Source organism: Capricornis sumatraensis, chromosome 3 (genome assembly GCF_032405125.1).
Source record: "Capricornis sumatraensis isolate serow.1 chromosome 3, serow.2, whole genome shotgun sequence".
Classification (NCBI taxonomy): domain Eukaryota; kingdom Metazoa; phylum Chordata; class Mammalia; order Artiodactyla; family Bovidae; genus Capricornis; species Capricornis sumatraensis.
Genome location: NC_091071.1, coordinates 140,598,044 through 140,625,085, shown reverse-complemented (window position 1 = coordinate 140,625,085; position 27,042 = coordinate 140,598,044). Strand labels below are relative to the sequence as shown.

At 39.2% G+C, this 27,042-nt stretch overlaps 1 protein-coding gene across 1 annotated transcript in view; it reads left to right on the top strand.

The window, feature by feature from the left end:
- The window catches only part of PLEKHM3 (pleckstrin homology domain containing M3), a 180,314-nt gene that overhangs the window by 123,470 nt on the left and 29,802 nt on the right, over positions 1–27,042 (top strand). The window contains exon 6 of the mRNA XM_068968990.1: positions 23,850–24,007. Within this exon, the coding sequence (XP_068825091.1) occupies positions 23,850–24,007 (158 nt within the window). The remainder of the gene's footprint in view (positions 1–23,849; positions 24,008–27,042) is intronic.

Genomic DNA, 27,042 nt, shown 5'->3' with positions numbered 1-27,042 from the left:
AAAGGATTAAAAAATAAGTATTAGTTTAAATTTATGGAGGAATAATGTGCTAAAGAATCAAGTGACTTATTTTATAATCTTAACTACAGGTATGATTGAATGATGACAACTGAATGCTGCCACAATTTGTCAGGAGGTCATTGCAGAGCCAGTCACTCCCCATCAAGCTGTGAGACTTTCACAGATTGCACATTAATATTTGCTTTTTAGGTACAAAAGGAACTGAACATGTATCAAATGTTCAAATGCTTTGGTATTTTTCATTCTACATGATCAACAAGAATGTTAGCTATTCCAATGATAAAATGCTTTTCAAGATCAATTCAAAAATTGCCCACTCCGGCCTTTCCAGTGGCCCACAGAATTCATCCTCCCACTGTCCTCAGGTTTGAGGAGCTGGCTAGCTCATCTCTTAGGAATTATCCATGTCCCAGGAGCTCATGAATCACACAGCCCAAGAGGTTCTGCTAAAGTACACATGGTGTTTAACTGGCAGCAACTTCTCCATTTGCCCTTTGTGTTCACGCCATCAGATCATAACCCCGTCTAGCCTAAGACTTGCCAGTTTGTCTGGACAGAGCTGTCATCTCAGTGTTGGGTTCCAGGGCCTGCATTGGGAATATTCCAGAAATATTCAGTTTCAGCTTTTTTAATGCAGAGGTTGAATGCACTTGGAAAGGCCTAATGGAGCATGGGCCATTCTTCTTTAACGAGTCATCTCTTTATACCTGTGGAAAGCAACAGAGCAAGACAGGTACACCGGTGGCCTGAGTCAAAAATGCCTTAGAAACCAGGCGACACTCGAGCCAGTTATGAGAATGTGTGGCTTGAAGGGAATGGCAGCAGAGTAGGACGGATCACACATGGCAGTCGGACAGCCCGAGTTCAGACTCCAACTTTGATGGGCTCTCTGACCATGAAATGGGGCTTCCCAGGTGGCTCAGACAGTAAAGTATATGCCTGCAACTCGAGAGACCTTGGTTTGATCCCTGGGTTGGGAAGATTCCTTGGAGAAGGGAATGGCAACCCACTCCAATATTCTTGCCTGGAGAATGGAGGAGCCTGGCAGGCTACAGTCCATGAGACCACTGAGTTGGACATGACTGAGCGACTAACATTTCATTTTCACTGACCATGAAACAAGTCCCGTAATCTTCCTATGTCTCAGTTTATATGTAAAATGAGTGTGATACTATTTTGGACAGTTGCAGTAAGAATTGGAAATAGATACAGAAGCACCCAGAACTCACACATGCTGAGAGCAATGATGATAGCTATTAAGATCAAAACTTTTTCAGGGAATGATGAGTAGGCAGGCATCTGAGAGCAGGAGATGGATGCAAGGTAGATAAAAACCAGTAGCAAGTGTGGAAACACGGGCTGCACCTAGCTGGTGGGAATCCCTTGTAGGGCTTGATAACGAATTGAGACCTCATCCCGTCGGGGCTGAAGAGGCTTTGGGAGTTCTCATTAAGGAAATGCCAGCTCTCGGATAGCACTAACACCTCGTGGTTAGCACTTGGGCTCTGAGAGTCCAGCTCCCTGCTCTACACATGCAAGCTGGGTGACCTTGGGCAAATGACTCAAGCATTCTAAGCCTCAGTTCTATTTCCTATAAATTATTAACAATAAAACTACTGACCTTCTAGGACTCTTTTTTTTTAACTTTTTATTTTGTATTGGGAGATAGCTGTGCTATCCACTGGTTTCAAGTGACCAGTGGATGGACTCAGCCATATATACACACGTATGTTTTCCCTCAAAATCCCCTCCCATCCAGGCTGCTACATAACATTGAGCAGAATACCATGTGCTGCACAATAATGACCTTTTAGGGCTCTGGCAAATAATATTTATTTAATATTCACTGCATGCCTGCCAATGTTCCAAGTGCTTGACTTGTATTATCTTAAAGGAAATCATGAATTTAAAAGCTTAGAGCCGTGACTGGCACATATTTAATCACTGCTGTAAGGGTGGCACAAGAGCTGATGTCATTATTTTTATTGTTTGGTCAAATCTGTATTTTAGTAAGATCCTTCTGATGATGGCACAGAGAATGGGCTGGAGTGGTTGGTCCTGGAGGCCAAGAAAACAGGTAGTTTCACATGTAAGTTTAAAAGGTCATTGCACTGTATACTTCAGATCCATGCACCTTATCTATGTTATACCTCAGTTTAATAAATTAGATTCTCTCAGTACAACAGAGCTGTCGGCTGTCACCCTGTTTATTTAACCTATACACCGAACACATCATGAGACATGTTGGGCCGGATGAGTTACAAGCCATAATCAAGATAGGTGGGAGAAACATCAACAACCTTGGATATACGAATGATACCACTCCAATAGTAGAAAGCAAAGAGGAACTCAAGAGCCTCTTGATGAGGGTGAAGGAGGAGAGTGATAGAGCCGGCTTAAAACTAAATACTAAAAAAGAAACTAAGATCATGGCAGATAGAAAGGGAAAAGGAGGGAGTAGTGACAGATTTCCTCTTTGGGGGCTTTTAAGATCACTGCAGATAGTAACTGCAGTCATGAAATCACAAAACGATTGCTTCTTGGCAGTAAAGCTATGACAAACCTAGACAGTGTTTGAAAAGCAGAGACTAAATTACTTTGCCAACGAACGTCTGTATAGTCAAGGCTGTGGTCTTCCCAGTGGTCATGTACAGTTGTGAGAGCTGAACTGTGAAGACAGAGTGCCAAAGAATTGATGCCTTCAAACTGTGGTGCTGGAGAAGACTCCTGAGAGTTCCTTGGATAGCATGCAGATCACACCAGTCAGTCCTAAAGGAAATCAACCCTGAATATTCATTGGAAGGACTGATGTTGAAGCTGATGCTCCAGTATTTTGTTCACCTGATGCTAATGGTGACTCATCGGAAAAGACCCAGATGCTGGGAATGATATTGAGGGCAGAAGGAGAAGAGGGTGTCAGAGGATGGGATGGCTGGATGACATCACCAATGCAATGGACATGAACTTGGGCAAACTTTGAGGGACAGAGGCCTGGCTGCTGCAGTCCATGGAGTTGGAAAAACTCAGACACGACTGGGCGACTAAAGAACAACAACAAGTGAAATCCTTATTTTAATGAACCATGTTTCTGAAGGACAGGAAGCCCAAGGAAAACAAACCTCTACAACTCGTACAATTTTCTGACCTAGTAGATAGTTTCTCTTTGCTGGAGCTGCCTGTAGCAGTAGCGAATGAATGTAGAGGAGAGTTGGTGTCTTCCTCCAGCCTAGGAGTGCCAAGATGCTGAAACCAAGAAAGGCAGGCATCTGGGTGTTGTGGAGAAGGGTATTAGATGCTGGATCACCAGCTGCCTGCCCTTCAGTTCAGTTGCTCAAAGGTGTCCGACTCTTTGTGACCCCATGAATAGCAGCACACCAGGCCTCCCTGTCCATCACCAACTCCTGGAGTTCAAATCACGTCCTTCGAGTAGGTGATGGCATCCAGCCATCTCATCCTCTGTCATCCTCTGTCCCTTCTCTTCCTGCCACCAATCCCTCCCAGCATCAGAGTCTTTTCCAATGAGTCAGCTCTTAGCATGAGGTGGCCAAAGTACTGGAGTTTCAGCTTTAGCATCAGTCCTTCCAGTGAACATCCAGGACCGATCCCCCTTAGAATGGACTGGTTAGATCTCCTTGCAGTCCAAGGGACTCTCAAGGGTCTTCTCCAACACCACAGTTCAAAACCATCAATTCTTCGGCACTCAGCTTTCTTCACGGTCCAACTCTCACATCCATACACGACCACTGGAAAAACCATAGCCTTGACTAGACGGACCTTTGTTGGCAACGTAATGTCTCTCTTTTTCAACATGCTGTCTAGGTTGGTCATAACTTTCCTTCCAAAGAGTAAGCGTCTTTTAATTTCATGGCTGCAATCACCATCTACCGCGATTTTGGAGACCAAAAAAATAAAATCAGACACTGTTTTCACTGTTTCCCCATGTATTTCCCATAAAGTGATGGGACCAGATGCCATGATCTTCGTCTTCTGAATGGTGAGCTTTAAGCCAACTTTTTCACTCTCCTCTTTCACTTTCAACAAGAGGCTTTTTAGTTCCTCTTCACTTTTTGCCACGAGGGTGGTGTCATCTGCATATCTGAGGTTATTGATATTTCTGCCGGCAATCTTGATTCCAGCTTGTGCTTCATCCAGCCCAGCGTTTCTCATGATGTACTCTGCATAGAAGTTAAATAAACAGGGTGACAATATACAGCCTTGACGTACTCCTTTTCCTATTTGGAACCAGTCTGTTGTTCCATGTCCAATTCCAGCTGTTACTTCCTGACCTGCATATAGGTTTCTCAAGAGGCAGTTCAGGTGGTCTGGTATTCCCATCTCTTGAAGAATTTTCCACAGTTTATTGTGATCCACATGGTCAAAGGCTTTGGCATAGTCAATGAAGCAGAAATAGATGTTTTTCTGGAACTCTTTTGCTTTTTTGATGATCCAACGGATGTTGACAATTTGATCTTTGGTTCCTCTGCCTTTTCTAAAACCAGCTTGAACATCAGGAAGTTCCCAGTTCACGTATTGCTGAAGCCTGGCTTGGAGAATTTTGAGCATTACTTTACTAGTGTGTGAGATGAGTGCAATTGTGGGGTAGTTTGAGCATTCTTTGGCATTGTCTTTCTTTGGGGTTGGAATGAAAATTGACCTTTTCCAGTCCTGTGGCCACTGCTGAGTTTTCCAAATTTGCTGGCATATTGAGTGCAGCACTTTCACAGCATCATCTTTCAGGATTTGAAACAGCTCAACCGGGATTCCATCACCTCCACTAGATTTGTTCATAGTGATGCTTTCTAAGGCCCACTTGACTTCACATTCCAGGATGTCTGGCTCTAGGTGAGTGATCACACCATCGTGATTATCTTGGCCATGAAGATCTTTTTTGTACAGTTCTGTGTATTCTTGCCACCTCTTCTTAATATCTCCTGCTTCTGTTAGGTCCATACCATTTCAGTCCTTTATTGAGCCCATCTTTGCATGAAATGTTCCCTTGGTATCTCTAATTTTCTTGAAGACATCTGTTGTTTTTGTCTATTTCTTTTGCATTGATCGCTGAGGAAGTCTTATCTCTCCTTGCTGTTCTTTGGAACTCTGCATTCAGATGCTTATATCTTTCCTTTTCTCCTTTGCTTTTCGCTTCTCTTCTTTTCTCAGCTATTTGTAAAGCCTCTTCAAACAGCCATTTTGCTTTTTTACATTTCTTTTTCTTGGGGATGGTCTTGAATCCTGTCTCCTGTACAATGTCACTAACCTCATTCCATAATTCATCAGGCACTCTATCTATCAGATCTAGGCCCTTAAATCTATTTCTCACTTCCACTGTATAATCATAAGCGATTTTATTTAGGTCATACCTGATTGAAGAAAGTAGGGAAAACCACTAGACCAATTTAAGTCTGAATTTGGAAATAAGGAGTTCATGATCTAGCTTCTGGTCTTGTTTTTGCTGACTGTATAGAGCTTCTCCATCTTTGGCAGCAAAGAATATAATCAATCTGATTTCGGTGTTGACCATCTGGTGATGTCCATGTGTAGAGTCTTCTCTTGTGTTGTTGGAAGAGGGTGCTTGCTATGACCAGTGCGTTCTCTTGGCAAAACTCTATTAGCCTTTGCCCTGCTTCATTCTGTACTCCAAGGCAAAATTTGCCTGTTATTCCAGGTGTTTCTTGACTTCCTACTTTTGCATTCCAGTCCCCTATAATGAAAAGGACATCTTTTTTGTGTGTTAGTTCTAAAAGGTCTTGAAGGTCTTCATAGACCTGTTCAACTTCAGCTTCTTCAGGGTTACTGGTTGGGGCATAGGCTTGGATTACCGTAATATTGAATGGTTTGCCTTGGAAACGAGCAGAGATCATTCTGTTGTTTTTGAGATTGCATCCAAGTACTGCCCGCCCTTGGCCCTCTGTAAAGTCCACTGTTTTACAGGGCTTCCTACCTTAGGGCAGTTTTCCATTTAGGTCTTACTGAGCCTCTCAGTGTGTCACAGGTGGGAATGCTATTCAGAGTGCTTTTCCCTTTGAAGGTCATCTTTGAATGTCCTCCTGTTGTAAAACCACCATTCTCATTTCTTTCTTAAGGCCACATCTAAAGCAGGTTAGTCAGTACATTGACCCTTCTCGGACTGACACCAAATGAGGTGGTAAGAGTGTTCAAACCGGGCAACACCCTTCCCCTGCAGGTACCCTGGGAGATGTGGAATGATTGTGACCTCTGAATAGATGGGGAATGGATTCTTAAAATCTGATACCAATTCTGTTTCTCCTCCCATTGATTGCAAAAACATGATCTAAAACAGTAGGAATTGCGAGATCAACCAGGTGATCCAGACCAAGCCATATGCCTCCAGGGATGGAGCGTTGAGGGGGAGAGTCAACTGATAGAGCAGGAGGCCCCGCATTGCTGGAGAAGGGCATTTCCATTCGTAGAAAATGCAATATTCATCCTAACCAACTGCTTACTTACTAACTCCCAGTTAGGTATTTAAAAAGATAAGATTAAATGTCTAGAATTCAGTGATAATTATGTAAACGAAAACCAACCTTAAATTGCCTAGAATTAGATACGGCTATTGACACTATGCATATCTTATAAATCATTCTAATTGAGCAGGGCAGTGTTACCTTCCCAAACCTAAAAACCCATAAGTCAAGAGAACATTCTGATTAGACGGACAGGTCTCCTTGGATACAAGCATTGAGTCTGATCTGGCCGTGACAGGTTCACTGATAGGCAGTTTTCAAGAACTTTTGTGAAAATAAACATGTTACGGGGATAAGTGAAAACACGAGTCATATAAAACCAAAAAAATGAAGGTTCTTTACATTTTTGTAATGCTTATACATATGCATATGCAAATTACATGTATACATATTTCTAAAGCCCTGCTTTGTGGCACTGTCATTGTTTTCTTTTTTAATGGTTTAAGCATTTACTATAAAAAGCAGCCACACGTATTCCTGTAAACATTAAAAAATACAGGATTATATACATATATATTTTTTGAAGGTATGAAAAGTTTTATTACTTACATATAATTTGAGGTCTCTGGGATGAGCAGAGCACCCTCAGGCTGGTCCAGAATGGCTGCAGAGAGCAGGTAAAGCAGACTGGCTTGGGGCTTTTATTGTGGGCCAGGTGAGGACTGCCATCAGAAGGCAGGAGAGTGGGTGGTTTGAATCTCCTGTAGGTGTTTGGGCTTCCTTATCAGCTTACCCAGGTGTGGGGCACGAGAAGCAGGTGCGAGGCTTAAAAGCTGTTTGCAGTCAAATATCAGCAGAGTTTAACTCTATCACAAACATCATTCACACAGTCACCAAACGTGCTCTTCCAATGTTACCGCTCAATTTTTTCTTAAAATTTTTCTTCCCTCTCCACTCTTACTATTACTCTGTTAGTTTTAAGAAGTTATCATCTTTGTGTGAGTCTCTGTGATAGGTTTTTTTTTTAATGGAGGTTTAAATGACATATAACATGATAGCTTCAGGGTGCAATGTAGTATTCACTATTTGTATATATTGCAAAATGATCATCACCACAGTAGGTTACAGGATTTCTTTTCTTGTCCTGAGAACTTTCAGATCTACTTTCCCAGCAACTTTCAAATATGCAATATAGTGTCATTAACTGTAGTAATGATGCTGTAAATTATATCTACATGATTTGTATATTTTATAAAAGGTAGTTTGTGCCTTTTAACTGCCTTCACCTATTTCACTTACTCCCCACCCAGTGCCTCTGGAAACCACCACTTTGTTTTATGTAACTATAAGCTAGCTTGCTTTGTTTTAGATTCCAGATATGAGGAGATCATACTGTATTTGCCTTTCTCTGTCTGACTTATTTCATTTAACATAATGCCCTCAGGGTTCATCCATGTTGTCACAAATAGCAAGGTTTCACTTTTTTATGGCAGAATATATATACACACATATTCTACATATATATATATATATATATATACACACACACACACACACACAAACATGTACACACACACATGCATGCCTCACATCTCTATCCATTCATCCATCAATGGACACTTAGGTCACTTCCACGTCTTGTGCTGTGTGCTAAGTCATTTCAATCATGTCCAGCTTTTTGAGACCCTGTGGACTATAGCCCTCCAGGCTTCTCTGCCCATGGGATTCTCCAGGCAAGACTGCTGGAGTGGGTTGCCATGCCCTCCTCAATATCTTGGCTATTGTAAATAATGCTGCAGTGAACCCAGCAGTACATATGTCTTTTCAAGTGAGTATTTTTGTTTTGGTTTCTTTGGATAAATACTCAGAATTGGCATTACTATATCATATGGTAGTTCTGTTTTTTAATTTTTGAGGATCCTCCGTACTGTAACATTTTTTATAATGGCCGCACCAGTTTACATTCTCACCGACAGTGCACAAAGATTCCCTTTTCTCCACATTTATACCAACTCTTGTCTTTTTTTATGATAGCCATTCTAACAGGTGTGAGGTGGTATCTCATTGTGTTGTGTTTTTTTTTTTAAGAAAATATTTTTTATCTTACAATATAGTATCTTGAAAAGTACAGTAGTAAAGTACAACAAGTGACCTATTGGGGCTGGCATCGAGTGAATAGGCAAGAAGAGTTACTGACTGAAGGAAGGAAAGGAGGTGGGAAATGGTGGAGCTGAAGGATGGTGCTGAAGGGGACTTACTATAGTATTTCCAAGGTTCACCCATGTTGTAGAATGTATCAGTTAAGTCACTCCTTTTTGTGACTGAATAATATTCCATTGAATGGATATATATATATTACATTTTCTTTATCCATGCATCAGCTGATGGATGTTAGGTTGTTTTTACTTTTTGTCTGTTATGAATAATGCTGCTATAAACACTCGTGTACAAGTCTTTGTGGACCTGTGTTCTTAACGCTCTTACCATTAAGTATATACAAAGGAATGGATATGGTACCTCTTTGTTTGAAACTATTTCAGGAGATGCTGGACTGTTTTCCCAAGCAGCTACACCATTTCATATTCCCCCCTGCAGTGCAATGAGGGTTCCCTTTCACCTGCACCGGGAGGACTGAGGGGCTGCTGGGGGAAAGGAGACCATTTGGGCACCAGGAGGGGTTTGGGTGCCTTCGGGTGCTGGGAGCAAGTGCCTGCTCAACTGGGAGAGGGAGGGACCACTGAAGGGACCAGAGGATTCATTGTGATTTTGATTCACATTTCTCTGATGATTAGTGATGTTGTTCACCTTTTCATGTAACTATGTATCTGTATGTCTTCTTTGGGAAAATGTCTATTCAGATCCTCTGCCCATTTTTAAATCAGGTTTTTTTTTTTACTATTGAATTGTATGTGTTCTTTATATATTTTGGATATTAACATTATCAGATATGTAATTATTTTCTCCCATTTGATTTTGTCTTTTCCTTTTTTGATGGTTTTCTTTGCTTCTTAGTTTGATATAGTTTCCCTTGTTTATTTTTTGCTTTTGCTGCCTTTGCTTTTTGGTGTTGATTAAAAAATATCATCTCTAAGACTGATGTCAAGGAGCTTACTGTCCATGTTTTCTACTAGGGGTTTTATGATTTTAGATCTTTCATTCAAGTTCTTAATACATTTTGAGTTAATTTTGTATAGTGTTCCAGTGTCATTCTTTTGCATTTTTCTGTTCCATTTCCCCAGCACCATTTACTGAGGAGGCTCCCCCTTCCCCAGTGTATATTCCTGGCTCCTTTGTCATAAATTAATTGAATATATACCATGGGTTTATTTCTGTTCCATTGATCAATGTGTCTGTTTTTATACCAGTATTGCACTGTTTTGGTTAATATAGCTCTGTATTCTACTTTGAAATTAGATCGTGAAGCTTCCATCTTTCTCAAGATTATTTTGGCTATCCAGGGTCTTTTGTGGTTCCATACAAATATTTGGATTATTTGTTCTGTTTCTGTAGAAGATGCCATTAGAATTTTGATAGGGTTTGATAGGATCTGAATCTGTATATTGTTTGGGATAGTATGGACATTTTAACAATAGTGATTTTCCAATCAATGAGCATGAATTATCTGTCCATTTGCTTGTATCTTCAACTCCTTTCATTAAGGTCTTATAGTTTTCACTGTATAGGTCTTTCACCTCCTTGGTATTTTATTCTTTTTGATGTAATTGTAAATGGGATTATTATTGTATTCATTTCTCTGATAATTGTAGAATTCTATTTTTAACATCTGCCTTTCTGTTCTTCACATCACACTCTGCAGAGGTAGCTTTTTTTTTTAATAATCGGTCTATCTTCTTCCAGACATTCTTATATACGCATGTGAATATTTTTATTTCTTTGCAAATGGGATCAAACTATACTACCTTTCTGCATTTTCCCTTTTCCAACTAAGAGTATACTGTGGACACTTGGGATATGTGCCCATTCAGTATGCATATTCTTTTATTAGATACATAATATAGAGTTACCTTGGTTTTTTAACCTGTGGTGTTTTTCTCTGTTAGAATCAGTACTGCAGTGAACACATTCATATGTGTTCTTGTACAGTTGTGTGAATGGGTCTGTAGGGTAAGTTCTTTAACATGACACTACCAGGTCAGAGGGTATGTATGCTTTGCAGTTTGATATATATTGCATCTTGCTTTTTGAAAAGGAGAAACCAATTTTTACTTCCATTCAGTGTCTTAAGAAGTGATTGTTTTCTTATATCCACATTAACTTTCTGTGTTAACAATATTTTTAATCCTAACCATCCTGACAAATAAAAAATAACTTCACACTATGATTTTGATTTGTATTTTTTTCATTATAAGTAAGGTTGAATATCTTTTTTATATTATAGTGGCCATATGTAGTTTTTGTTAATTGCCTTTTAATTTCATTAACCTATAATTAAATTATATTAAGGAAATTGGCATTCTTTTTATCTAAGTAGGAAATATTTTTCCCAATTTTTTGTCATGTGACTTTGTAAATGGTATTTTATATTGTAACTAATTTTCTAATATTACATATTCAGATTTATCACTTTTCTATGGTTTCTAAGATTATAAAATATTTACTCACATAAGTGTTTATCTAACATTTTTCTCTAATATGTTTATAATTTTAAAAATACCTTTATGGTTTATTATTATATTTAAATTTTCCATTTGTGTGGAATTACATTTTTTTATGAAGTGAATTAGAGATTCAGCTTTGTTTTTTCTCTGATGACTAAACAATTGCCCCACCATCATTTATTAAATAATTTATCTCTCCTCACTTTCACTGTATACTAAATTTCCATATGTATTTGAATCCATATCCTGGGTACACAGATATACAGCATAAACACCACAAACACAGCAGATAATCTTCAAAAACAGATGTGTGAAGTTATAATCAGTACTGACTGGTGGTTTGCTACTTCTTGACACCTTGAGGCAAAGAATAAAAAACTGCCCACATTTTTAAAGACAATGGCATGCAAGCTAATAAAGAACACCTATTTCCACGTATGTGCAGGGTTTGTTTTTCCTCACATCAGTGACCCAGCAGTTTATTGGATCACAGCCTTGTAGTCAGGAACTCATTTTTGTTTCTCATTTAATCTTAGGCATTGATGGTCTCATAAAAGCTGTTAAGTAATAATAATGTTGGGCACTTACATTGTACTTTTCATCCCTAAGTGCTATCTAAACATTAACTAATTAAATGCATTGATGAAAGGGAAGGATTTGCAGACTTCATCAGGAAAACTGATATCTGGTTGCACACCTGGGAGGGCATGATTCCTGAAAAGCATTAACTCTCTCTTTGAATGGCGCTCAGCAAGCAGAGGAATAAAAAGCTGGTGACATTATTTTACTTCTTTTGAAAATTTCCTTGGGTATCTTCTAATTAGTCTGGTTAAACTCACCTTTTATCTATCTCCCCAGACGTTTCCTTTCTACATTCCTGGGGGTATTCAACAAGCTTCTTTTGATGTTTTCCCTGTCTGGTAGTCACAAAATCATAGGATCTTCAAGCTGAGAGAAATCCTTATTGATCATCTAGTTGTGAATAACTTAGTATGATCACTTTATTTTGTAGGTGAGGAAACTGAGGCATGGAGAAATTAAGGGACTTATTAAAAAGGTCAGACAGCTTAGTGGGGATAGAACTGAGAAGAGAAGTCAAGATGTTTAGCTCCCATTTCAGATCTCAAATCAATTTCAATCCTTTTTTTCTCTTTGTGAGCATCTGAGTTGCTTTTCCCTTTTTTTTTTTTTTTAACTCCATCCTTTACATACTTCTTGTTTCGTTCTTTGCTTTCTACCTTTTATGTCTCTCCTAACTCTTAGTGGGTCATTCCCATGCATGATCAGGTAACATTGCTTCAATTTCTCCTCTATTTCTCTACTTCTTTAAACATGGGGTCTTTTGTTGTTGGTAAGATGTCCTCAACAGGTCCCTCTGAAAAGATGTCCTCAACAGGTCCCTCTGAAAAGCACTGTTTCTTCACATTCTCTTACATACGTGCTTTCAGGGAGTTGATTTAGTTTGCTTTGGTTTTTTCCAGCCGTAGTTGCTTCTTCCTTTAATAAAGTTACTTCTCTTGGTAAATAGCCTAGGGTTTAAGTTAATAAGTCCATTTCCATCATAGAATTTCATGTTACTTTATCTTTTTAAATTTTTAAATTGAAGTTCATGTTACTTTAATTCATGAATTTCCCAGTCATTCAATAATAAGAATGATACTCCATGTTTAGAAATTTACACAAGATGTGACTACTTAAGAGAATTTTTGTACAAGGAATAAATATGTTGGAAAATAAATCCTCACATAAGCCAAAGACAGATCCAGTTCAGATCAAAACTGTGGGAGTAAACCTGGACCAGCTATTTCCATGCAGGGGCTGAGACGGTTTAGAAATCCTCCATTTCTATATACCTCCGTGGGTATCCAGTGACTTCAGGATTCTCAGGCTGAGCCAAACCCCAAGGCTGCACTCTGACCCTAGATGCCCTCATTAGGGCCCCTTCTGAGAGTAGTGAAGAGTACTTAAGGAGACGGGAGTGGGGGTGCCAAGGCCTGACATAACCCAGCTAGGTGATCTTAGCTCCCCATCACCTCCCTGGGCCTTAGTTTTGCCCTTGTATGTGTGTGTGTGTTAGTCGCTCAGTTGTGTCAGACTCTTTGCAACTCCGTGGACTATAGCCCGCCAGGCTCCTCTGTCCTTGGGATTCTCCAGGCAAGAATACTGGAATGGGTTGCCATTCCCTTCTCCAGGGGATCTTGCTAACCCGGGGATGGAACTCTGATCTCCTGCATTGCAGGCAGATTCTTTACCATCTGAGCTACCAGGGTGCTCCCCATCACCTCTCTGGGCCCCTGTAGCCAAGTTAAAGAAACCATTTAAAGCAAGGGTCCCCAGTCCCTGGGCCACGGACTAGTATTGGTCATGGCCTGTTAGGAACTGGGCCACAGAGCAAGAGGTGAGTGGCAGCAAGCAGCAAGCTAAGCTTCATCTCTATTTACAGCTGCTCCCCATTGCTCACATTGCTCAGCCTCCTGTCACATCAGTGGCAGCATTAGATTCTCATAGGAGCATGATCTCTATTGTGAACTACACATGTGAAGGCTCTAGGTTGCTCATTCCTTATGAGAATCATCCCAAAACCATCCCCCTCCCACCACATCCTACCCAACCTCACTGTTGTCAGTCACTCAGTCGTGTCCTACTCTTTGCAACCCCATAAATGGCAGCATGCCAGGCTTTCCTGGCCTTCACTATCTCCCAGAGTTTGATCATACTCATGTCCATTGAGTCAGTGATGCCATCTCACCTCCATCTCTGGTCTGTGGAAAATTTTTTTCCCATGAAATAGTCCCTGGTGCCAAAAAGCTTGGGGGGGCTGCTGACTTAGAGCCTTTCCTTGTATACTGTTCAGTGAGTAATAATGACATAACTGGGCCAAAATGAATAGTTGTGACCTAAATCAGATTTATATTAGACACATAGCTAATTAACTCAATAGAGAAATAAGATTCTGCTGAACGTACCATAAGAATTTCCTGAACTGTCTCAACTTAAAATATCTCAATCTACTTTCCCTGTAAATAGTATGCATGCATTTATATGAGACCATATGGCCTGCTTTGGGGCTCAGAATATGTGGGCCATATAATTGTACTTACTCTTTGCAAATGCTTCTACTGAAGTTCCATGAGGTTATGGCTTCACGAGCCTATAGCCATTAAGGCACTTTCCATAATGTGGAAAAACTGAAGTAGACCCCATCCTACATATTTTTGTGAATTAAGAAATTTATGTTCTTGGGTTCAGCTTTACCATTCAGCCATTGGAGAAAGTTGAAATTCTTTTAGTCCCTGAGATAGTTTCTACCAGGATGCAAAGTATAATTTGATAGGAATCATGATGGCCACTTACGAATCGACCCAATTATGTCAACCCAGACAACCCAAATTATAACTTAGTTTCCAGAATCTAAGTAGAGATTGTCACCCTTGGGAGAGAATCAGATAAGAGCTCAATGTTGACATCATAATCCACCATGAGTGAAGTATTTGATTAGCCAGAACCTTCCTCCTGTTAGAACAGTCCCATAATGGATAAAGAAGGGTGTGGAGCAGCTAATTGGAGAAGACAGTTTCCTGTTTTTCTGTAAACATCCCAGCATTGAGCCATGATAAGGAGCTTCAAGGCTAATTATGGAGAAATGGGATTTTAACAAACTTTTTGAAATAGGAAAATCCCCTATGCCTTTTATTTTCTATTTTTAAGAAAAATAATATGGTAGTATGCTTTTTATTTTCTGTTTTTAAGGATTGATTATTAAGAGGAATAAAATTAACTAGACTTACTGTGGTGATATTTTGCAATATATACAAATACCAAATCATTACACTGTATACCTGAAACTAATATAACATTACATATCAATTTTTTTAAGAAAAAAGGAGTAAAATTTAGAATCAAATGAGAATTCAGAATTATTCTTGCATGTGTTAGCTTTTCAAACTTGAGCAGACGCCACAGACTGTTTTTCCTAAATCTTCAGGGACTCACCGGGCCTAGATCACTAACCATCACTGTCCCCACCTGTTAACGCTAAGAAATGTCACTCAGAAAGAAAATAGTGAGTGCTGTCTTTCAAAATCCTCTGGCCAAGCAAATGCAAACGAAATTATATTTGAAATCATTTTAGTGTGTGACAATTTTGATTCTTCCATTTTACCAAGCTCGCTTGTTACTAGTGAGTGGCAGGTGGCTTTGTTGAACACGAATGGGGTCTTTTGGTTAGACTTTCAGAGGAGGGGCTGTTTGTCAAGTGCAGCAGCCCTCCCCATCAAAATCTTCCCAACAGTTGTCCAGAATCTAGATGCTACACAATGGTGGAGGAACACCAGCACTGAAATGGAAGGTAACTTGACAAATCGGGGGAAGGAATTCGTCGATGCATACATTCAGTGAGAAGGAGATTTTTCTTGCTTGTTTCTTGTCTAAGTCCCCCAGTGCTCCTTCTTTCTCCCAGTGTAGATTTTGAATCTTGTGGTGGTGCCAAGGGAGTGAAGGTAACAGACATAGAAGAATCATTTGTGCCCTTTTCCCAATCCCGCAGATCTCCATTGGCTGCAGACCTTGAACATGACACTGCAATTTCCTGGTGCCACACATGAGTAATGAGCAGCTGTTTCTGAACCTGTGGTTTGGAGAAGGCAGCACTAGGTTATTTTTTAACTTAATTGTAATTTTTGATTGCTCTGCAAGAAGGCAAATCAAATAAAGTCTGTTGTCTTAGTCTGCAAGAAAGCCATAGGCCTCAAATTCCAGTGCTGACCATCTTGACCAGAATAGAAGAGGGGGGGAAATGTGTGTATTCTTGAGCTGGAAGTTCGACCAGCAGCTTTCGTGGGCTACTGTCACACAAGAAGGGTAAGCATATTTGGTGTATTTGTCAGTTTGCGGGATCATGGAAAGTAACATTTGACTATTCCTTGAGTTCTAGAAGTACCTGAGTTGATAGACTGAAAATAATTTGTAGAGAGACTGCAAAAGTCAAAAATAGAAAACTCTTGAAGAAGGTATCAGCTTGATATTGCATTTGTCTTTATTCTACAGTGCAATAAAAAAGACATAATTTTAAGTTACAAATGGAAGTGTGTATTCTTTGAACACGAAATCCCTATGGTACCCCTGGAATAATCATATATGCAGTACCTCCAAATTAAATCAGACTAGGACTTCCTTTCGGAGAAGGCAATGGCACCCCACTCCAGTACTCTTGCCTGGAAAATTCCATGGACGGAGGAGCCTGGAAGGCTGCAGTCCATGGGATCGCTAAGAGTTGGACACGACTGAGCGACTTCACTTTCACTTTTCACTTTCATGCATTGAAGAAGGAAATGGCAACCCACTCCAGTGTTCTTGCCTGGAGAATCCCAGGGACGGGGGAGCCTGGTGGGCTGCCGTCTATGGGGTCGCAGAGTCCGACATGACTGAAGTGACTTAGCAGCTTAGCAGCAGGACTTTCTTTTGTACAAGAAATTAAATTTAATGGAAAACAGAAGCAAACTATTTCACCGTGTTTTGGACATGTGCCTTTTTCTCAAGGAGATAGAACAATTTGGTATATGGAGAAGATGAGAGAGATTAAGGAGATGGATGAAGAGCTACCTATGTTTTCTGCTAATTATTTTGTCATGATTTTGTTCACATTAAAAGGCACTTGTGGAAAATAACTAAGCCTAGGGTAACTGAACCTCATCTCAGAGGTCTATTTCACCAGCACTTACAACATATCCAAATGAGTGCCTGATTAACAAACCACCAGTCTTCTAAATGCTAAAGCTGAATGGCCTTGTGACTTGTGATGGAAGGATGTAAAGTTATATTAACCTGTGACCAGGAAAAAGTGAAAAAGAAAGGCTCCTTGAGCTTTGGTCTTCTTTGAGGCTTCCATCTTCCTCGTGTTTGTGGAATATGGTCCTAACCTCAACACCTCACCAGGTTGGCTAGGAAAGTGGGAATGAAAAGCAGGATTCTTGAGGGCAGAAGGAGATGGTAGGACATCTTACTTCTTCTTAAGCAAGTATCTCAAGTAAAGATGTAGCTGTGAGATATGAGCTCCAGATACCTGGAGCCTGCTTCTGTTAGTGCTGAAGCCTCTAGACCAAAAGCCAGAATAGCTTCCGAGTGTTGCTAGTTGTTATATTCAAAACAAGATTAAATTTTACCTTTACCCTTTGAAATCAGTATAAAGTTTTCTTCCCTATAATATTAAACAAATGTTTGTCACTTCTAAAATAAACTTACAGAGTATTACCTAGCTTTTCTGAAGAAAAAATTTCCAGCAACTTCAGCACTTTGAAACATGGCCCTGAACCTTACCTGACAAATAGGAAGATCAATTACTTAAGTGTAAAGAGGCGAAAAGGGTTTCTAATTAGCTGAGTTGCCACCAAGTTCACGTGTTCTTCATTCTCCTCCCCAAATCACACAGCGGAATGATTCAAAATGTTGTGACACAAAAATAGCACAGATATGACCGTTGCAGCAAAGGAAAAAGACTGGAAAGCATCCTCAATCATTCAGCAAGAACCTAGATGCCTGGCAGAGAGAGGGTATTTAAGACTGGTGTGAGATTCAGTCTGCCTTTAAGCAATTTACATTCTTTTAGGTTGCTTTACATAAAATTGCCATTTTTTAAGTAAAATCACCATTTTACTTTTATGGGCAAAATCACCATTTTATAGGTAGTACCTCTACTTTTACATTTTCAATCTACAGTTGGAAAAGCAAAACAATCACATGTTAAAGGATAGCAAAAACATACAGGAGAACATCAATTTCCATATTAAATTGTGTGGTTATAAAAATAAGTTATATGAAGCACAAGAGATCCATGCCAGGTGAAGTAGCCAAAGATGACTGTCCAGATCAAGCCAGAATAGATCTGAGCCGTGAATCCTGGGTGACATTTAAGTGTTAAGAGAAGAAGTGAAACTCCAGATAGAAGAAATACATTGACAAAGGTACAGAAGCAAGAACAAACATATTCTACACAGGGAAGAGTTCCCTTACAACAGAACATAAATACCAAGGAATGGAAAATGAATTTGGATAGACAGTGTGGAATTAGCCTATGGAGACCCTTGTACACCAGGCAAAATATAGGCTCCAGTTCCGTCTAGTTCATGCTTCTATCAATAGCCAAGTATATTCAATGCCAACTATGCATTGAATTCAGCAAATTTAGTGCAATTTTCTGAAATGAATGAATGAAGAATGGTAAAATAAGAATTCAACCAAAGGTTTGAGGGAAGAGATAACACACAATGAAAGTAATGTATAAACGTGATTAGTATAAATGCTGGATAGATTCAAGGAAAAAGGCTATCATCCATAAATAAAACCAGAATCTTATTTCATTATTAAATCAGGACTTCCTTGGTGGCACAATGGATAAGAATCCGCCTGCCAATGCGGGGGACATAAGTTTGACCTCTGGTCCAGGAAGATTCCACATGCAGTGGAGCAACTGAACCAGTGCACCACAACTACTGGGCTTGCACTCTAGGGCCTCTGAGCTGCAAGAACTGAGCCTGCATGCTGCTGAAGCTTGCATGCCTGGAGCCCATGCTCCACAACAAGAGAAGGTACCGCAGTGAGAAGCCCACATACTGCAATGAAGAGGAGCCCTCACTCACTGAAACTAAAGAAAACCACATAAAGCAATGAAGATTCAGTGCAGCCAAAAATAAATAATTAATTAATTAAAAAATTCAACATCAACCCTGAAACATTATGCTAAGTGAAAGAAGCCAGTCATAGAACACCGCATATTATATTATTCTATTTACATGAAATAGCCAGAGTAGGTAAAATTATGAAGACAGAAAGTGGAGATTGCTTGTGGGATGGATTAGGGAGAAAAGATTAGTGACTGCTAATGGGTGTGGGGATTTGGAGGAGAGTGGAGGAAATGTTCCAACATTGATTGTGGTAATGGTACAAGAAACACCTGGAGTAACAGGCAAATTTGGCCTTGGAGTACAGAATGAAGCACGGCAAAGGCTAATAGAGTTTTGCCAAGATAACACAATGGTCATAGCAAACACCCTCTTCCAACAACACAAGAGAAGTCTCTACACATGGACATCACCAGATGGCCAACACCAAAATCAGATTGATTATATTCTTTGCAGTCAAAGATGGAGAAGCTCTACACAGTCAGCAAAAACAAGACCGGGAGCAGACTGTGACTCAGATCATGAACTCCTTATTGCCAAATTCAGACTTAAATTGAAGAAATTGGGGAAAACCACTAGACCCTAGACCATTCAGGTATGACCTATATCAAATCCTTCATCATTATACAGTGGAAGTGAGATATAGATTTAAGGGACTAGATCTGATAGACAGAGTGCGTGATGAACTATGGACAGAGGTTCGTGACATTGTACAGGAGACAGTGATCAAAACCATCCCCAAGAAAAAGAAATGCAAAAAAGCAAAATGGCTGTCTGAGGAGGCCTTACAAATAGCTGTGAAAAGAAGAGAAGTTAAACACAAATGAGAAAAGGAAAGATATACCCATTGAATGCCGAGTTCCAAAGAATAGCAAGGAGAGATAAGAAAGCCTTCCTCAGTGATCAATGCAAAGAAATAGAGGAAAGCAACAGAATGGGAAAGACTAGAGATCTCTTCAAGAAAATTAGAGATATCAAGGGAACATTTCATGCAAAGATGGGCTCGATAAAGGACAGAAATGGTATGGACCTAACAAAAGCAGAAGATATTAAGAAGAGGTGGCAAGAATACACAGAAGAACTGTACAAAAAAGATCTTCACAACTCAGATAATCACGATGGTGTGATCACTCACCTAGAGCAGGACATCCTGGAATGTGAAGCCAAGTGGGCCTTAGGAAGCATCACTACAAACAAAGCTAGTGGAGGTGATGGAATTCCAGTTGAGCTATTTCAAATCCTAAAGGATGATGTTGTGAAAGTGCTGCACTCAATGTGCCAGCAAATTTGGAAAACTCAGCAGTGGCCACAGGACTGGAAAAAGTTGGCTTTCATTCCAATCCGAAAGAAAGGCAATGCCAAAGAATGCTCAAACTACTGCACAATTGCACTCATCTCACACACTAGTAAAGTAATGCTCAAAATTCTCCAAGCCAGGATTCAGCAATACGTGAACCGTGAACTTCCAGATGTTCAAGCTGGTTTTAGAAGAGGCAGAGGAACCAGAGATCAAATTGCCAACATCCGCTAGATCATGGAAAAAGCAAGAGAGTTCCAGAAAAACATCCATTTCTGCTTTATTGACTATGCCAAAGCCTTTGACTGTGTGGATCACAATAAACTGTGGAAAATTCTTCAAGAGATGGGAATACCAGACCACCTGACCTGCCTCTTGAGAAACCTGTGTACAGGTCAAGAAACAACAGTTGGAACTGGACATGGAACAACAGACTGGTTCCAAATAGGAAAAGGAGTGCATCAAGGTTGTATATTGTCACCCTGCTTATTTAACTTATATGCAGAGTACATCATGAGAAACGCTGGGCTGGATGAAGCACAAGCTGGAATCAAGATTGCCGGGAGAAATATCAATTATCTCAGATATGCAGATGACACTACCCTTATGGCAGAAAGTGAAGAAGAACTAAAGGGCCTCTTGTTGAAAGTGAAAGAGGAGAGTGAAAAAGTTGGCTTAAAGCTCACCATTCAGAAGACGAAGATCATGGCATCCGGTCCCATCACTTCATGGCAAATAGACGGGAAAGCAGTGGAAACTGTGTCAGATTTTATCTTTTTGGGCTCCAAAATCACTGCAGATGGTGATTGCAGCCATGAAATTAAAAGACGCTTACTCCTTGGAAGGAAAGTTATGACCAACCTAGACAGCATATTAAAAAGCAGAGACATTACTTTGCCAACAAAGGTCCGTCTAGTCAAGGCTATGGTTTTACCTGTGGTTATGTATGGATGTGAGAGTTGGACTGTGAAGAAAGCTGAGCACTGAAGAATTGATGCTTTTGAACTGTGGTGTTGGAGAAGACTCTTGAGAGTCCCTTGGACTGCAAGGAGATCCAACCAGTCCATCCTAAAGGAGATCAGCCCTGGGTATTCATTGGAAGGACTGATGCTGAAGCTGAAACTCCAATAGTTTGGCCACCTAATGCAAAGAACTGACTCATTTGAAAACACCCTGATGCTGTGAAAGATTGAGGGCAGGAGGAGAAGGAGACGACAGAGGAAGAAATGGTTGGATGGCATCACTGACTCAATAGACATGAGTTTGAGTAACCTCCGGAGTTGGTGATGGACAGGGAGGCCTGATGTACTGTGATCCATGGGGTCGTGAAGAGTTGGACACGTATGAGCGACGGAACTGAACTGAAGCTCTTGTTGGTAACATCATTTGCAAATGTGTTCTCCCAGTTTATAGGTTATCTTTTTTTTTATTTATGGTTTTGTTTGCTGTGCAAAAGCGTATGTTTGATTGGGTCCCATTTGTTTATTTTTGCTTTTATATCTGTTACCTTGGGAGACTAACCTAAGAAAACATGGGTACAGTTTATGTCGGAGAATGTTTTGTCTATATTCTCTTCTAGGAGTATCATGTCATATTTAAGTATCTAATCCATTTTGAGTTTATTTTTGTATATGGTGTGAGGGTGTGTTCAAGTTTAATTTGCATGCAGCTGTTCAACTTTCCCAGCACTACTTGCTAAAGGGGCTGTCTTTTCCCCATTTCATATTCTTGCCTTCTTTGTCAAGATTTATTGACCATAGGTGTGTGGGTTTACTTCTGGGCTCTCTAATCTGTTCCATTGATCCATACGTCTCTTTTTGTGCCAGTCCCACACTGTTTTGATTATTGTAGCTTTGTAGTATTGTCTAAAGTCTGGTAAAGTTAATGCTTCCTGCTTTGTTCTTTTTCCTCAGGATTGCTTTGGGAAATCTGCGCTTTTTATCATTCTGTATAGATAATTTTTGTATTATCTGTTCTGATTCTTTGAAAAATGTCATGGGTAATTTGATAGGGATCATATTAAATCTGTAGATTGCTTTGGGTAGTATTGTCATTTTCACAATATTAATTCTTCCAGTCCAAGAGCATGAGATATCTTTCTATTTCTTTGAGTCTTCTTCAGTTTCCTTTATTAATGTTTTGTTGTTCTCAGAATATAAGAATGCTGGAATAGATAGCAATTCCCTTTTCCAGGGGATCTTTCCAACCTAGGGATTGAACCCAGGTCTCCCACATTGCAGGCGGATTCTTTACTGTCTGAGCCACCAGGGAAGGGCCCATAGATTTCAGGATTATCAGTTCTGGTTCTGTGAAAAATTTCACAGTTAATTTGATAAGGATCACATTAAATCCATAGATTTCTTTGGGTAGTATAGCCATTTTAACAATATTAATTCTTCCAATCCAAGAGCATGGGATATCTTTTTATTTCTTTTAATCATCTTCAATTTCCTTTATTAATATTTTGTAGTTCTCAGTATATAAGTCTTTCACTTATGTGGGGTTTATTCATAAGTATTTTATTTTACTGTTTTGATGTGGTTTTAAAAGGGATGGTTTTTTACATTCTCTTTCTGATATTTCATTGTTAGTGTGTAAAGAAATTGCAGAATACATTTTTATATTCCTTATAGTCTTTTACTCTAGTATTATCAGCCACTACTATTTGTTTACCTTAACCTGGTAATATCTCTTTAAGTATGATTTACTGCTCTCAGATGTTATTTTTATGTAGATTCTCATTTTAATTATGATTCATTTGAAAGTATCCATCTATTTCCAGCTATTTCCAAATTAAATTCAATCTTCATTTTTTCTTTTATCAAAATCAGCATGTATATGCATGTGCCTCAGTAAGAGAGAAATAAAGGCAGATATTATCTTGTTAGTATAGGAACTGCTAAAGTCTTTGAAGCCTGTGCATTATTAGTTAAGTGAGGGGGGACTCTGATGAACCATCGGCTCCAAACTCATGAATGTTTGAGGGGAGGGAACTGAGGGAGGCAGCCAGACTCAAGACAAGACACTGGGGCCTCGTGGAGACAAGTGTCAGTTGAAGAGCGCATGTCTCAGCAGGAGCCAGCAGCCTCTACTCACAGCTGGGATCATCATCATGTTGGAATCCAGGCCTAGTTTTGCCAGATCTAATGATTTTTCGAAAGAAGCCAAAAATCTGAATTTTTAAATTATGTAACCCCCTCCCCAATTATTAAATTGGCTCATTTTTTTTAAACACTAAGAGATTTTTAAAAAACATCTTCAGGCTAAATATAGTCGTCAGACTGCCAAATTGCAACTTCTGTTATTATGATACTTAGCAGCAGCAAGAGAAACCTATTTTTCCACATTTGTTACACGTTCTTAGGTGAGCTGGTGAAAAAACTATTCTATTGACTCATTAGGAAACAGATATTATTGGATATATAACATAACATAAAATTCTACATCAGTAGTTACCCTGTTTGTTTTCAATCTGTTTTGGGAAATCCGCCACACTCCTCGTATAATACACCATAACTGTCTATGAAAGTAGGCTTCCCCATTCGTTGGTCCTCTATCCGCTACAACACACTACAGAAAAAGAGCAATACAAAAAAAGTTTCAACATCTTCATTTTTCAACCCCCAGCGGTATAAACCAGAGAGTTCTTTCGGAGTGAAAATACTATGTCTTTTCTTTCTCAGAGTTGCTGAGAAATTATAATTAGAGGTTTTCCTGTTGTGTAAAGGAAAGGAATTCCAGTCCTGCATCTACAAGACTTTTTGTTCTCAACAAATTTGCTTTCTTCCCTGTTCTGTTTCTCTTTCTGCAGGTAATAGAGGGAAAGCTGGCTCCATTCTTGGGCAAGGTCATTAAATTTGCCACCTCGCATGTGTACAGCTGCAGTCTTTGTAGCCAGAAGGGGTTCATCTGTGAAATCTGTAACAATGGAGAGATCCTCTACCCTTTTGAGGATATTTCAACAAGCAGGTACAGAATCTCTTGTCTTACAACAGTATGCCTGAATATGTCACATGCGGTGTTATTGGGCCAGATCGGGCCAACTTTTTGTCAAGCACTGTGTCTCTGTCTCTGCCTCTGCATCAGATTTCCCGTTGTCCTGGAGAATATTTTTTACCCTTTGGTTTCCTACATTTATTTCCAACTCACTTTGCTTCCTTTATCCAGAATGATATAACAAATTTGCAAAAAAACCATAGTCTAGATCTATCTTATTTGGTAACAAAGAGTATTCAGCTTCATTTTTTAGAATAAAGATGGGGGTGGAAGAATTCTCACAACCATCCCAGGATCAAGTGATAGGCTATGGAAATCATAGTCTCAAGAGGAAGACCCAAACTGGATGGATGACTAGGAAGAAAACCAGAGGACACTGGTGAACAGCTGTCTAGCTCACCACATGCTCTTCTCTATAGATGCACTACAGTCTAGTGATGAAAGTTTTAGGATCCAAAGGAGAGAAAAGTGGGAGTCCATGTGGGATTATTTTTCTAACCAAAGTAATATTTGGGTATCATCACTTCCATTGATTGATGGGTGATTTTTTTCCCCTGACTTAAGAGCAGGGTTTTTCCTGTTGCCTGTTTCCTGAGTCATAAAATGATACATATCACTTTTCCTTTCGTTCTAACAGCGTAATAGGAATATACATTGTTTGTGCATTAAGGGCATTGGCTTCTCTGGGCATGAATTCATGGCTCATTTCCCACCCTGCTGGGCTCACTTACTCTGTGGTTCAGAATAGAAGGTGAGGCACTTAGCCAGGGAGAGTTGAAGCATGTGTGGTAAAGCTAAGATATTAAAAGTCCACTCAGCCCTTCTGGCCTCTTCTTAAACCCAAAGACTATTTGTAAACGTCTAGGTCCCGCACACAGAAAGACAGACACATAAACATAAGATTCCCTATACACACACACTCCTGCCTCCAGTTTCCTGAGTACTGTTATTTAGCTCATAGCCTAAAGATTATATACTTCTTAAAAATGTATACCACACAAAAACTTGTATACAAATGTTCATAGCAACAGTATTCATAGTAATCAAAAATTAGAAACAATATAAATGCCTATCAGCTAATGACTAGATAAAGAAAATGTGATATATTCATATAGTGAAATATTATCCCATCTAAAAAGGAATGAAGTATATGCTGCAGAGTGGATGAACCTTGAAGCCATTATGCTAAGTGCAAGAAGCCAGACACAAAAGGCCACATATGTTCTATTTATTTGAAATGTACCCAAAAGACAAATCTATAGAGACAGAAAGTAGATTTGTAGGTGCCTAGAGCTTGGGGAAGGGGGAAAGAGAATAACTACTAATGAGCATAGATTTATTGGGAGGGTGATACAAATGTTCTAGAATTGGATAGTTGTGACGGTTACACATTCTTGTGAATATACTAAAAAGCAGTGAATTTTACACTTTAAAAGAGCAAGTTTTATGTGAATTATACTGCAATAAAAAATGTTTAGTAAAAAAGTAAAAATTAAAAAAATACCTCCAACTGAATATGCCATATATTTTGGGCCATAAAAGAAGTCTCAATAAATTTGAAAGATTGAAACCATACCAGATGTGTTCTCTGAGACATGGAATTAAGATCTCCAGTAGAAAAACATTTTGAAAAACCCCAAAGTATTTGGAAATTAAATAATGTGCTCTAAAAACCCATGTGTCAAAGAAGAAATCCACCACAAGAGAAATTTTAAAAAGAATTTAAAGAGCATTAAGTTCACCATTTTAATGTATCAATTTTTAAAATAATTTTTGTAAGTCTTTATTGAATATGTTACAGTATTGCTTCTGTTCTGTGTTTTGGTGTTTTTGGCTGTGAAGCATGTAGAATCTTATCTCCCCAACCAGGGATTGAACCTGCAACCCCTGCATTGGAAGGTGAAGTCTTAAACACTGCCAGGGACATCCTTAAAATATTTTTAAATGAATGAAAATGAAAAACAAAATATCAAAATGGAATGCAGCTTAAGAAGTTTTTTGAGAGAAATTTATAGCTATAAACACCTATATCAGAAAAGAGGAAAGAAGGTCTCAAATTAATAAACTAAAATCCCACTTTAAGAAACTTATGAAAAGCAAAGTAAATCCAAAGCAAGCAGGAGGAAAGAAAGGGTTAAGATTAGAGACGATATCAATGAAATGAAAAACAATAAGTCAATGAAACCACAAATTGGTTCTTTGAAAAGATTAACAAACTTGATACCTTTTAGGTAGGCCACCAAAAAATTAAGAGAGAAGATACAGATTGCCAGAATCAGGAAAGAAAAAGGGTATAGCAATTAAAAGAATTTTTAAAAGGCAGTATAAACAACTTCATCCCAACAAGTTAGACAACTTAGATTAAATGGATAAATTTCTAGAAAGACAAAGTACAAAACTGACTCAAGAAGAAATAAAAATATGAATAGGCCTTCAACAAGAAATTGAAATAGTAATTTTTTCTTCTTCTTCCCATGAAGAAGTCAGATGGCTTCACTGGTGAATTTTGTTGAATATTTGAAGAAATAATACCAATTCTTTACACCATGATAAAGAGGGGCATTATATAATGATAACTGGATCAGTTCTTTGAAAAATAAAAAACAATATTTAGTGTGTATGAACAGAGAGTCAAAAATGCATGAGGCAAAAACCAACTGCATGGAGAAACAGATAAATCCACAATTATATTTAAGTATATCCATTATTATAGTTGGGCTTCCCTGGTGTCTGCAATGCTGGAGACCCTGGGTCGGGAAGATCCCCTGGAGAAGAGAATGGCAACCCACTCCAGTATTCTTGCCTGGGAAATCCCATGGACAGAGGAGCCTGGTGAGCTGCAGTCCATAGGGAAACAAAGAGTCAGACACAACTGAGCAAGTAATAATTATTATAGCTAGAGACTTTAGCACCCCTTTGTCAGTAACTGACAGATCCCTTAGGCAGAAAATCAGTGAATGTATAGTAATTGAAAAGCACTATCAACCAAGTGACTCTAATGGACATCC